Raw genomic sequence first — 10,116 nt, 5'->3', positions numbered from 1 at the left:
TCTTATTGGCAGTAAAACATGTTGACATGAAACATGAAAATTAATTACAAATGTTGCGTAATATTTATTTATTTATATTATTATTTGCACACAGAGTGATCAACATTACCATAATCACCAAATGAAAAACACTATGTTCTTGAGTATGTGTCCTGTTTATTGTGTTTTACTTGAATGCAAATCCTTGTAATGCATGGTGGATGTAAACATGGTTATGTGTTACGCCGTCACCAAAAGAGGTTACCTACACATTATGCATTTATATATTTTCAGTTTTTTTTAAATAAAACACTGCACTATGATGAATTGTCAGTAAAAAATATATATCTGCAGAAGTTTAACTCAGTTTCTGCGAATTGGTGTTAAGTGAAAGAGTACACTGTTGCATTTTACGCATACTTTACACAGGGTTTTTAAACCCATGTATTTCTCAAAATTATGTATATACTTTACTCTGTCCGCTCAGATACAGACTCACGTATAAACAGGCGCAAAGTCATAACTACAGCCTCTCTCTCATACGATCTATGCATTCTCCCCTCAGACCGATGCGTAATTGCATGACGCACCGGGGAGGAGTGTGGTCGGCATCGCCTATATATACCCAGTCCCGCTCGCTTCAAACTCAGCAAAGTAGCAGCGCTTACAAAGAGGCAGGATCCCCCAAAAGCAAGTAGAGCTTTCATTCAGCATCTCGTTCTCCTACCAAAGACATTTGTCGGTGCGCAAAGCTCGCAATTATGATTAAAAAAATATCTCCTTCCGAGAACGAGTTTAACATCCCGGCCAAAAACTGCCACAGGATGGTGATTCTAGGATCCACAAAAGTTGGCAAGACGGCCATCATCTCTCGGTTTCTGAATAAAAAAGTTGACGACCAGTACACGCCAACAATCGAGGACTTTCATAGGAAATTATACAGCATTCGGGGAGATGCGTACCAGTTGGACATTCTGGACACCTCTGGAAACCATCCATTCCCCGCTATGAGGAGACTCTCTATCCTTACTGGTAAGCTTAACTGTGAACGAATGAAACAGACAAATGTCTTTATGTAAAACTGAATCCTAATATTAAGCTTCATTCTGCAAATCACTTTCTAATAGAATAATATTGAAATTTAGCTTCACTAAAATGCATGTTTATGCGTAACGCAAAACTTGTGCTGTGCATTATGGAAAGTACATTGACTTTTGAGCTGTGATATTAATGTTCCTTCCATTTCTCTCTCCGTAGGTGATGTTTTTATCTTGGTGTTCAGTCTGGATAACAGAGACTCCTTCCAAGAGGTCCAGCGCTTGAAGCGTCAAATTTACGAAACTAAGTCCTGCCTGAAAAACAAAACCAAAGAGAACGTGGATGTCCCGATAGTTATCTGCGGGAACAAGTGTGACCGGGAGTTTAACCGGGAGGTTCAGAATGAGGAGATTGAGAAGCTGGTGGCTGGTGATGAACAGTGTGCCTACTATGAGATCTCTGCAAAACGGAACACTAATGTCGAACAGATGTTTCAGACTCTTTTTACCATGGCTAAACTGCCCAACGAGATGAGCCCCGACTCTCACCGCAAAGTTTCCTTACAGTTTTGCGAAGTACTGCAAAACAGCAGAAGAAAATCTTTCAGAAATAAGAAATTCAAAGACGGCGAGGCATACGGGATTGTGGCACCGTTTGCGCGCCGACCAAGCGTGCAAAGTGACTTAATGTATATCAAAGAGAAAGCTACTGGCTGCAGCCAGGGAAAAGAGAAAGACAGATGCACCATCTGCTAAGGACTCACTTGACAATGCACATGGAGACATGTTACGAGATGTTCTATACAGCGATGGAGATGATACCCACCAGGCTTCATGCCAGTGTGCTGAGTCTGGGATAAGGAAGCACGCCAAGACACAGTGACAGCCAGGGGTGTTTGTCCCCAAACACGCGAGAAGGCATGGTCATTGTCAGATATTTATCTGTGGAGTCAGGGTGATCAAATGATATAGCTTCAGAGAACCTCTAGTGTTCTTGTTACTATAGCTACATGCTGTAAAATGACATTACTGAATGGAGAATGTAGCCTACACTTGTGGGGTGGCATTTGTTTACATTTTAATTTTTTCACACGGAACTCAACTTGAATGTTAATTGCATACTTAACACATGAATGCTTATGCTTATGTCATCGTTTACTTTTTACAAAAAAGAAACATGGAGAAAATAAAATGATCCATTTGAAACGTATATCCACCCCTGTCTGTCATCCTTTTGAACATTGGTAAAGCATATTCATGCCCTTTCAGTGACACTGACACCATTAGCTAACAAGTAGCCTGTACCTCATTTATGAAATACACACTGAGAAGAGTTATGCATATGGCAGTTAGCAGATTGATGTTTCCATTTGGGCCAACAAGCTATTAACATGTAATTCATGAAAAATAACAGCACACAATGTGGCCGATACTACAATCTTACTAAGAAACTGAGTAAAGACAAGTCACAAGGGATTAAAACAAAAGGTTTAATTTTAGACCTACTGCATTGACAATCTGCAGCACACAATCTGAATAGCACACCAACAAAACCATTACATCAAATAATCATCCACTTCATATACAAACTTGAGAGGGCATTATAATTCAGTATGGATAATACAGTTTTTACAAATACAACAAGATAATGCCTGAAGGTAGTGTTATAGTGAAATAAAATGTTTTCTGGTGGTTTTGACAAACGGGACAAGTTCCAGTTATACTGCATGAGTTGTTAGAGTGTTGGACTAGTAACCGAAAGGTTGCAAGTTCAAATCCCCGAGCTGACAAGGTACAAATCTGTCGTTCTGCCCCTGAACAGGCAGTTAACCCACTGTTCCTAGGCCTTCATTGAAAATAAGAATTTGTTCTTAACTGACTTGTCTAGTTAAATAAAGGTAAAATAAAAAAAAGATTCGAAAGGCAAATGAGAACACGGAGCCAAGAGATGGAATCCCCCAAAATAATCCATATAAACAAGATAATTTCTCACGATTTCAAATGGATGGTCATTTTCTCAGTCCTCTAAATATAAAAATATATAATTTTCAGTACAAGTGTGTTCCTCTCCAAGTGTCTCCTGAATTCAGTTAGTTTCTTTAGTACTGTCAAAAATCCCTCACGACGCTTTGGGAACCTCAAACATACACAAACTCTTGTATTTCTGCAGTAGCTGATTCTTGGTGCGGACTTGCTCCCGCAGCGTCTCTAGTTCATGCTGCTGCTCCGAAAGGCTCATGTCAATTCCGGGCATGGCTCCGATCTGCTCGCGCGCTTCCTGAATCCTTGTCTTAAACTTGACCAGTTCTTGATGGACATCTTGACTATCTTTGTCCATGCTTTCGACATAGATGGACAAAGAAGTACACGTTGGTTAAAGCATATTATTTTTTACAAAACACAAACATAATTTAACCAAATTGTTGCTGCTTCTCAAGATTAGACTATTGAACTGCAACTAGCAAGCTGGCTAACGTTAGCGTCATAACACGTTCTACCAAACCAGGACAAATATATGCATAAACTCTCCCCGGTAATAAACACACTATAGAAATACATGTCAAATTAAAGACTTACCATTTTATAATGTCATGAACCAAAGGGAGAAAAGAGCAATCATCGTTCTCACTTCCTTGCTTTGGTTGATTCGTCGCCATCCCGGACGATGCGAATTGACTGGCGCCTACAATTTACATCATCAACCAGTGGCAACCATAGACGTATATAGACATCGCATCATTGTACAGTATTTGTCCCATTATGGCATCTGTGAGAGCACTGAAAATATTATCCGTATACTGACAATATATGTCTCTCCGCCCTAACAATGGGATCCCTTTCTTTTGATTGGTAAATATATTTCATTATTGTAATAATTTTCTAAATATTCAATGAGGGTTGTTGACGTCAGCTGCCTGTATTCAATAGAGAGAGATGCTATGCTACTTGCCTCATGCCATGATTATGCATAACCATCTCGAGACAACTCCTATATAGTGTTTTTTTCTCAAAGTTGCAGTGATGTCATGTGTCATACTTATATCAGTACACCCGTAACAACTTCTGCATTATAAAACTTATATTAGATCAAATTAACCCCACGTAACAAATAATACATTAATTGTCAATAAATGTGACACTCATTGTCATTGACCTCCATACAAAAATACCTTGCTTGATGGGCAAAACAACAAAAAACGCCACCTGCTGGAGGGATACAGATTTTTCTCAGTTGGGCCTCTCTCTTCCTCTTGGAGCACGGGCAGTACCATAGAGGCCATCTCCATTTTGAAGTAGTCAATTTTCTTCTACTATTTCTATGAGTTGGAAAACAAACTGAAAAGGTGCATACTGCCACCTAGAGTGTGTTGTTTGAACAGCTATAAAGCCAATGTTGCCGGGTTTACTGTGACCTGCAGTTATTGAATGTTTCATCAAAAGTATAATTCATTGGCTACCTCCTAATGATCTAGATGGAATTTTAGGATCCTCAATTCCTCAACCAATATGAATTCCCACCCAGTTGACTACTTCAAAATAGTGAAAGTCCTCAATGGAATTGGCTACGCTAAAATCAGAGTCCTCTATCTATCTCTATGGGGCACCCGTAAGAGAGACAAAAAGTTAGCTAAGCAAATAACTTTAGATGAGAAGAATGATCTATTTTAAATAACGTTTAAAAATCTAAAGTCCTAATTGTATTTGGTTTTGTGATAGGTAAACTGACAGGGACAGTCAGCCTCAACTAGGTCCTGTATCTCAGTTGGTAATGTTGGCATCACTAAGATTGTGGGTTCAACATTAGAAAGGACTACAGGAAATTACAATGAAGACTATATACTCACTATCCTGTCAGTCACTGGAAAAATATTACAAAGTGGCATACATTATGTGTATCTGTGGTATGGTAACAGGTAGTAGCCTAGCGGCTTAGAGTGTTGGGCTAGTGACCGGAAGGTCACTGGTTTTAATTCCCAAACTGACTAGGTGAAAAATCTGTTGATGTGCCCTTGAACCAGGCACAACCCTAATTGCTCAGGTAAGTAACTCTGGATAAGAGTGCTCTAAATGTCTACATAAAATGTCTTACTAGTACTGAGCTATCATAGCTTAACTGTCAGGATTTGGCCAGGGTTGTTCCGGGTTTTGGTCACTAGATGCCCCCATTGTGCTTTTTGACCTTGTGTTTTTTCCCTTGTTCCCCATTATTATTTGCACCTGTGCCTCGTTTCCCCTGATTGTATTTAAACCCTTAGTTTCCCTCAGTTCTGTGCTCTGTGTTTGTATGTTAGCACCCAGCCCTAGTGTTCTGTGTATTCTTGTCGATTCCGGTGGATGCGCTTGTGGAATTCTGTTTTGGTTTTTGAGTATCTCTTGAGGCTTTTTTGTGCTATTCCTACCACCTTTTGGATTTGCCATTTTTTGTATTGAAGGACTTCTCCTTTTTACTTTATTAAATACATCGTCTTAAGTACTGCTGTGTCTGCCTCATCTTCTGGGTTCTGCTGACTATTCGTGGCTCAGTTGGTTAAGTTACTGTTTCTCACTCCGGAGACCTAGGTTCGTAACCGGGTCCTGACTGTTAACGAGTTAGTGTCCACTATGAACCTGACTAAAACGGACCAATAAGAGCGGTCCTCTGCACAACCTCCAAGCCTTTCCAAACACTGGGTGACATAACACACAATTGCTGCGCGGTCTCTGACTGAGCAAAAGACTGTTTAATTAAATGTGCAGGATGAGTTAGCATGTGGCTAACTGGTTATATCTACATAGGCTAATGCAATGCAGTGCAGTCAGGCGCTATTGTTTACAGTTTATGTTGGTGTCAATGCTATATCCAGCTCAATACTATATCCATGTATCCAGGCCAATGCCATATCCAGGTGTGCACATAGGCCTAGTAAACCCAAAGGTCACTGCTTGTAGTGGTTGCGCCACTATAAGTCTTTTCCCCCTGGAGGGTTCTGGTCCAGCATGGATGAGAGGAGGAGGAAGGAGTGGGTAGAAGGGAAATCATGGTGGAAGAGTGGGTCATGCGCTCACTTGCCCATTGTAGTTTCCTGCTTAGGCCTATAGATGAGTTAGCTGACAAACTCAAGAAAACGATGAGTGCGATTCAATGGGGCAGAAGCCCGGGTGTTGTTATGATTCTCGATGGCCAGATAGCTAGCAAGTATTGCTTATAAGCTGTAGACAGTAGGATACAAGACCAGTAGGATACATAATATAGCACATAATACTGTGGTCACAATTATGACCAACTGATCATATGGTGGTCAGAAAAATGTCATACTCTGTTCAGTAAAAATACATAAAATAAACGTCCTTTTTCAACCAGTTTGCGACCAGAATAAGACATCATAAAAATATGTCATACCACCAGCTGCAGACCTTACAAAGCATTTGAGTCCTCAAGCATCAGCCACTGATTACCTTCAGCTGTTAGACTCCACTTATGGCACAGATGAAGATAGAGACTAGCTATTTGCCAAATTCATGGGAACCCTGCAAAACAATGGTGAGAAGCCATCCAGCTTACTTGCAAAGGTTACAGGTTACCCTGAGCACGGCCATGAAAAGAGGCGGTGTTCCAGCTGATGAACTCGATCGTCATCTTCTGAGGTAGTTCTGCCGAGGTTGCTGGGACAACGCTCTGATAACAGACCTCCAGCTGGAACAGAAGAAAAGCAAACCACCTTCATTTGCAGAATTGTTGCTCCTCTGTCGCATTGAAGAGGATAAGCATGAAGCAGAAGTAACTTACATAAAACAACACCTTGGTGCCGCTAAGCCACTCTCTCTGGTGCATCCAAGCATTGTGTAATGTTCCACCTGCCGCAAGCATGTCTTAGTCCTGAACTGAAACTGAGCATTTTTTTAAAGCAGCTGAACTCAAAAGTCAGCTCAAACAACCTCATGACAAAAATATAATCACTCCCAAAAGACCTACTACCAAAGACCTACTACCAAAGACCTACTAGCTCCTAGTGAAGCCAACACAAAACAAAATAACGGTAAGCCTGTGAAGCAGCCGAGTTCAAGCCACAAGCCTAACAGCGAGCCCCGGCCTTGGTGTTGCTTTCAGTGCGGTGAAGATGGCCACATCGCAGCAACCTGTGAAGGGGAGTCCAACCCCTCATTGGTTGCAGCTAAAAGTAAACAGCTTACAGAAAGACAGCTTCAGTGGGAAGCTCAAAATTCCTCTTCAGACACCAAACAGTTAAACTGAGGCCAGCTCCTGTTGAGGGACAAACAGGAGCATAGGAAACCAAACCGGATCCCACTGTAACCAGAAGAGCCTCACTCAAACGCGTCCGTGCCAATGAGCACACAGTCAAAATTCCCAAAGGGTTAGTTGGTACCAAGAGCACAGCACAAGTTACTATTGCTGGAAAGGACACAAACTGTCTCTTGGACACAGGTTCACAAGTTTGCACAGTCCCCCTGTCATTCTATGAGAAACATCTATCAAGCCAAGCAATCAACCTATTGAACAGTCTACTGGAAGAAGAGGGTGCTAATGGGCAGGAAGCCTGGTGTCACAACTTCCGCCGAAGTCGGTCCCTCTCCTTGTTCGGGCGGTGTTCGGCAGTTGACCTCACCTACCTTCTAGCCATCAGTATTCCTTTTGTCTTGTCTTCCTTCACACCTGGTTCCAATCCCATCAATTACATATTGTGCATTTAACCCTCTGTTTCCCCTTATCTCCTTGTCAGAGATTGTTTTGTTTGTATGTGATGTGATGTGCTATTTAGTGTTGTTGTGCGACGGGTTTTGAACCCACTTTGTTATTTTGGTTGTTTTGGAGTTTTGTCAGCATTTATTAAACAACTCCGTTTATACCAAGATCGTTCTCCTGCGCCTGACTTCCCTGGCACCAACACGCACCCCTTACACCTGGGACATGTACAGCTTACCATAATTTTCCCAAAATGATTTGTAGGAACTGACATTGAAGTTCAAACCTTAGCATTGGTCATACCTAACCTCTGTGCTCAAGAACAGGTGCTGATTGTCACCAACACCCTTGACATTCTCCACTCTGATTATTCTCGGCTGAAATGCGACAATCACCAGCCGTTACTACATGACTACCGAGCAGTGTTAAAAATCCTTGAGCTCAGAGGTGACAAAGCAGTCAACAGTAACCTAGGATTGGTGAGACTTCAGAGTGGAATGCAGAGGTGGTTCCTGCAAATCAGACTGTTGTCTTCCAGGGGTCAGTCAGGGTCCATGGGTCCCACTCTGAGAAATGGGCCCTCATCGAGCCTCCGATGTCCTCCTTTCCTGGAGGGATTATGGTGTCCAGCGAGTTGAAAACTCACAAAACTGCAAGTTAACTGTTGTTCTGAGAAACTAAATGTGCAATGACATCGTCATTCCAGCAAAGGCTGTTAGCAGAAGTGCATGAAAAAAGTCTGTGTTGGCAGAGGTGCATGCCATCCAGTGGGTAAAGAAACACACTGTTTCTACATCCGAGTCTACAGACAAACTGAAAGAGCAAGCTGAAACCTCCAGCTTAAGCTTCAACTTTGAAGGTTATCCTCTGTCTGCTGAATGGAGAGAACAAATCACAAATAAACTGAACTCAATGCCTGAGGTGTTTGCTCATAATGATCTCGATTTCGGCCACACTAGCAAAGTAAAGCACGACAAGACCCATTCACCCACAAGATATTGATGCAGTCCACAAACATCTGCAAGAGCTGCTAGATTCAGGAGTTATGTGTGAATCAGAGTATCCCTCGTCCCATTGGGGTTGTGAGAAAGAAGAACAGTGATTTTAGGTTCATTGATTACCACAAACTCATTCTGCAAACCATCAAGGATGCATACACCCTTCCAAACCTGGAGGAGACTTTCTCTGCCCTAACTGGTTCTAAGTGGTTCTCTGTTCTTGATCTAAATCAGGATACTATCACATTGAAATGGAGTCGTCGGACAAACAAAAGACAGCGTTTGTGTGCCCATTGGGGTTTTGGGAGTTCAATGGTATGCCACAAGGGATCACAAATGCACCAAGCCCATTCCGATGGCTAATGGAGCGCTGTATGGGTGACATTAACCTGAACTAGGTTCTTGTTTTCATTGATGATCTAATGATTTTCTCAGAGTCCCTTGAAGAACACAAAAGCAGGCTGTTTAAAAGTTCTTCAACATCTCAAGGACTAAGGGCTGAAATTATCACCAGAAAAATGTAAGTTCTTCCAGACCTCTGTGCAGTATCTAGGCCATGTCGGGTCAGAGAATGGAGTTGAAACTGACCCTGAAAAGATTGAAACGCTAAAAATCTGGCCATATCCAAAAACCCTCCAAGAGCTGCGGTCATTCCTTGGGTTCTCTGGTTATTACCGGAGGTTCATCCAGGACTACTCTAGTATCGTCAAGCCTTTAAACAACCTTACCTCTGGATATCCCCCACTACACAAGGGGAACAGGAAGAAAGAGAAAAGTAGTGAGTATCACAACCCTAAGGAGCCATTTGGAAACCGATGGACACCCATCTGTGAGCAGGCATTTGACACAGTCATTGAAAAGCTCACCTCAGCCCCTGTCCTGGGCTTTTCCAACCCCAAGCTCCTCTACATCCTGCACGCAGATGCAAGTACTTTGGGTTTGGGTGCTGCTCTATATCAGGAACAAGACGGGCAGAAGAGAGCAATAGCGTTCCCTAGCAGAGGATTGACCTCTAGTGAATCGAAGTATCCAGCCCACAAGCTGGAATTCCCAGCACTTAAATGGGCAGTTACAGAAAAGTACAGTGACTATCTGTATGGGAAGGAATTCACAGTTGTAACTGATAGTAATCCACTGACATACATCTTGACTTCTGCCAAACTAGACACCACAAGCCACAGGTGGTTGTCTGCTCTCTCCACCTACTCATTCAAGCTGCAGAACCGTGCGGGCAAGCAAAACCGAGATGCTGATGCACCTTCAAGACGTCCTCACAGCCAGCTTTCAGACGATTTCTCCCCTCAGAAAGAGCAGGAAAGAATCCATCAGCTGCTCTTCGATCTTGCTGGTTGAGTCTCTTGCCTTCCACTCCAGTGCAATATCAGATGCTTTCCAGGAAGAGGAACATCAAGATGGGTTT

General features: G+C 42.3%; 2 protein-coding genes across 2 annotated transcripts; one reads left to right on the top strand and one right to left on the bottom strand.

Moving 5' to 3' along the window:
* Positions 1 to 658: 658 nt before the first annotated feature.
* On the top strand, positions 659 to 2,226 carry LOC135532120 (dexamethasone-induced Ras-related protein 1-like). Its single transcript, XM_064959746.1, has 2 exons — positions 659 to 1,011; positions 1,237 to 2,226. Exons 1-2 carry the CDS (start codon positions 741 to 743, stop codon positions 1,770 to 1,772), a joined length of 807 nt encoding a protein of 268 aa, XP_064815818.1. The 5' UTR covers positions 659 to 740; the 3' UTR covers positions 1,773 to 2,226.
* Positions 2,227 to 2,492: 266 nt separating this feature from the next.
* Positions 2,493 to 3,707, bottom strand: med9 (mediator complex subunit 9). Its single transcript, XM_064959747.1, has 2 exons — positions 3,594 to 3,707; positions 2,493 to 3,355 (listed from the first exon to the last, which is right to left on the bottom strand). Exons 1-2 carry the CDS (start codon positions 3,671 to 3,673, stop codon positions 3,136 to 3,138), a joined length of 300 nt encoding a protein of 99 aa, XP_064815819.1. The 5' UTR covers positions 3,674 to 3,707; the 3' UTR covers positions 2,493 to 3,135.
* Positions 3,708 to 10,116: the final 6,409 nt, after the last annotated feature.

This window comes from Oncorhynchus masou, unplaced genomic scaffold (assembly GCF_036934945.1).
Source record: "Oncorhynchus masou masou isolate Uvic2021 unplaced genomic scaffold, UVic_Omas_1.1 unplaced_scaffold_1734, whole genome shotgun sequence".
In the NCBI taxonomy this organism is placed as follows: domain Eukaryota; kingdom Metazoa; phylum Chordata; class Actinopteri; order Salmoniformes; family Salmonidae; genus Oncorhynchus; species Oncorhynchus masou.
The sequence above is the reverse complement of the archived record's forward strand: the minus strand, read 5'-3'. Positions and strand labels throughout refer to the sequence as shown.

What these genes read in the sequence shown, in the direction of transcription:
- LOC135532120 (XM_064959746.1), top strand. Translation starts at nt 741, where the DNA reads ATGATTAAAAAAATATCTCCTTCCGAGAACGAGTTTAACATCCCGGCC. An exon ending in GAGACTCTCTATCCTTACTG is followed by an intron (nt 1,012 to 1,236) that starts GTAAGCTTAACT and finishes CTCTCTCCGTAG; the next exon opens with GTGATGTTTTTATCTTGGTG.
- med9 (XM_064959747.1), bottom strand. Translation starts at nt 3,673, where the DNA reads ATGGCGACGAATCAACCAAAGCAAGGAAGTGAGAACGATGATTGCTCT. An exon ending in GTTCATGACATTATAAAATG is followed by an intron (nt 3,356 to 3,593) that starts GTAAGTCTTTAA and finishes CTATGTCGAAAG; the next exon opens with CATGGACAAAGATAGTCAAG.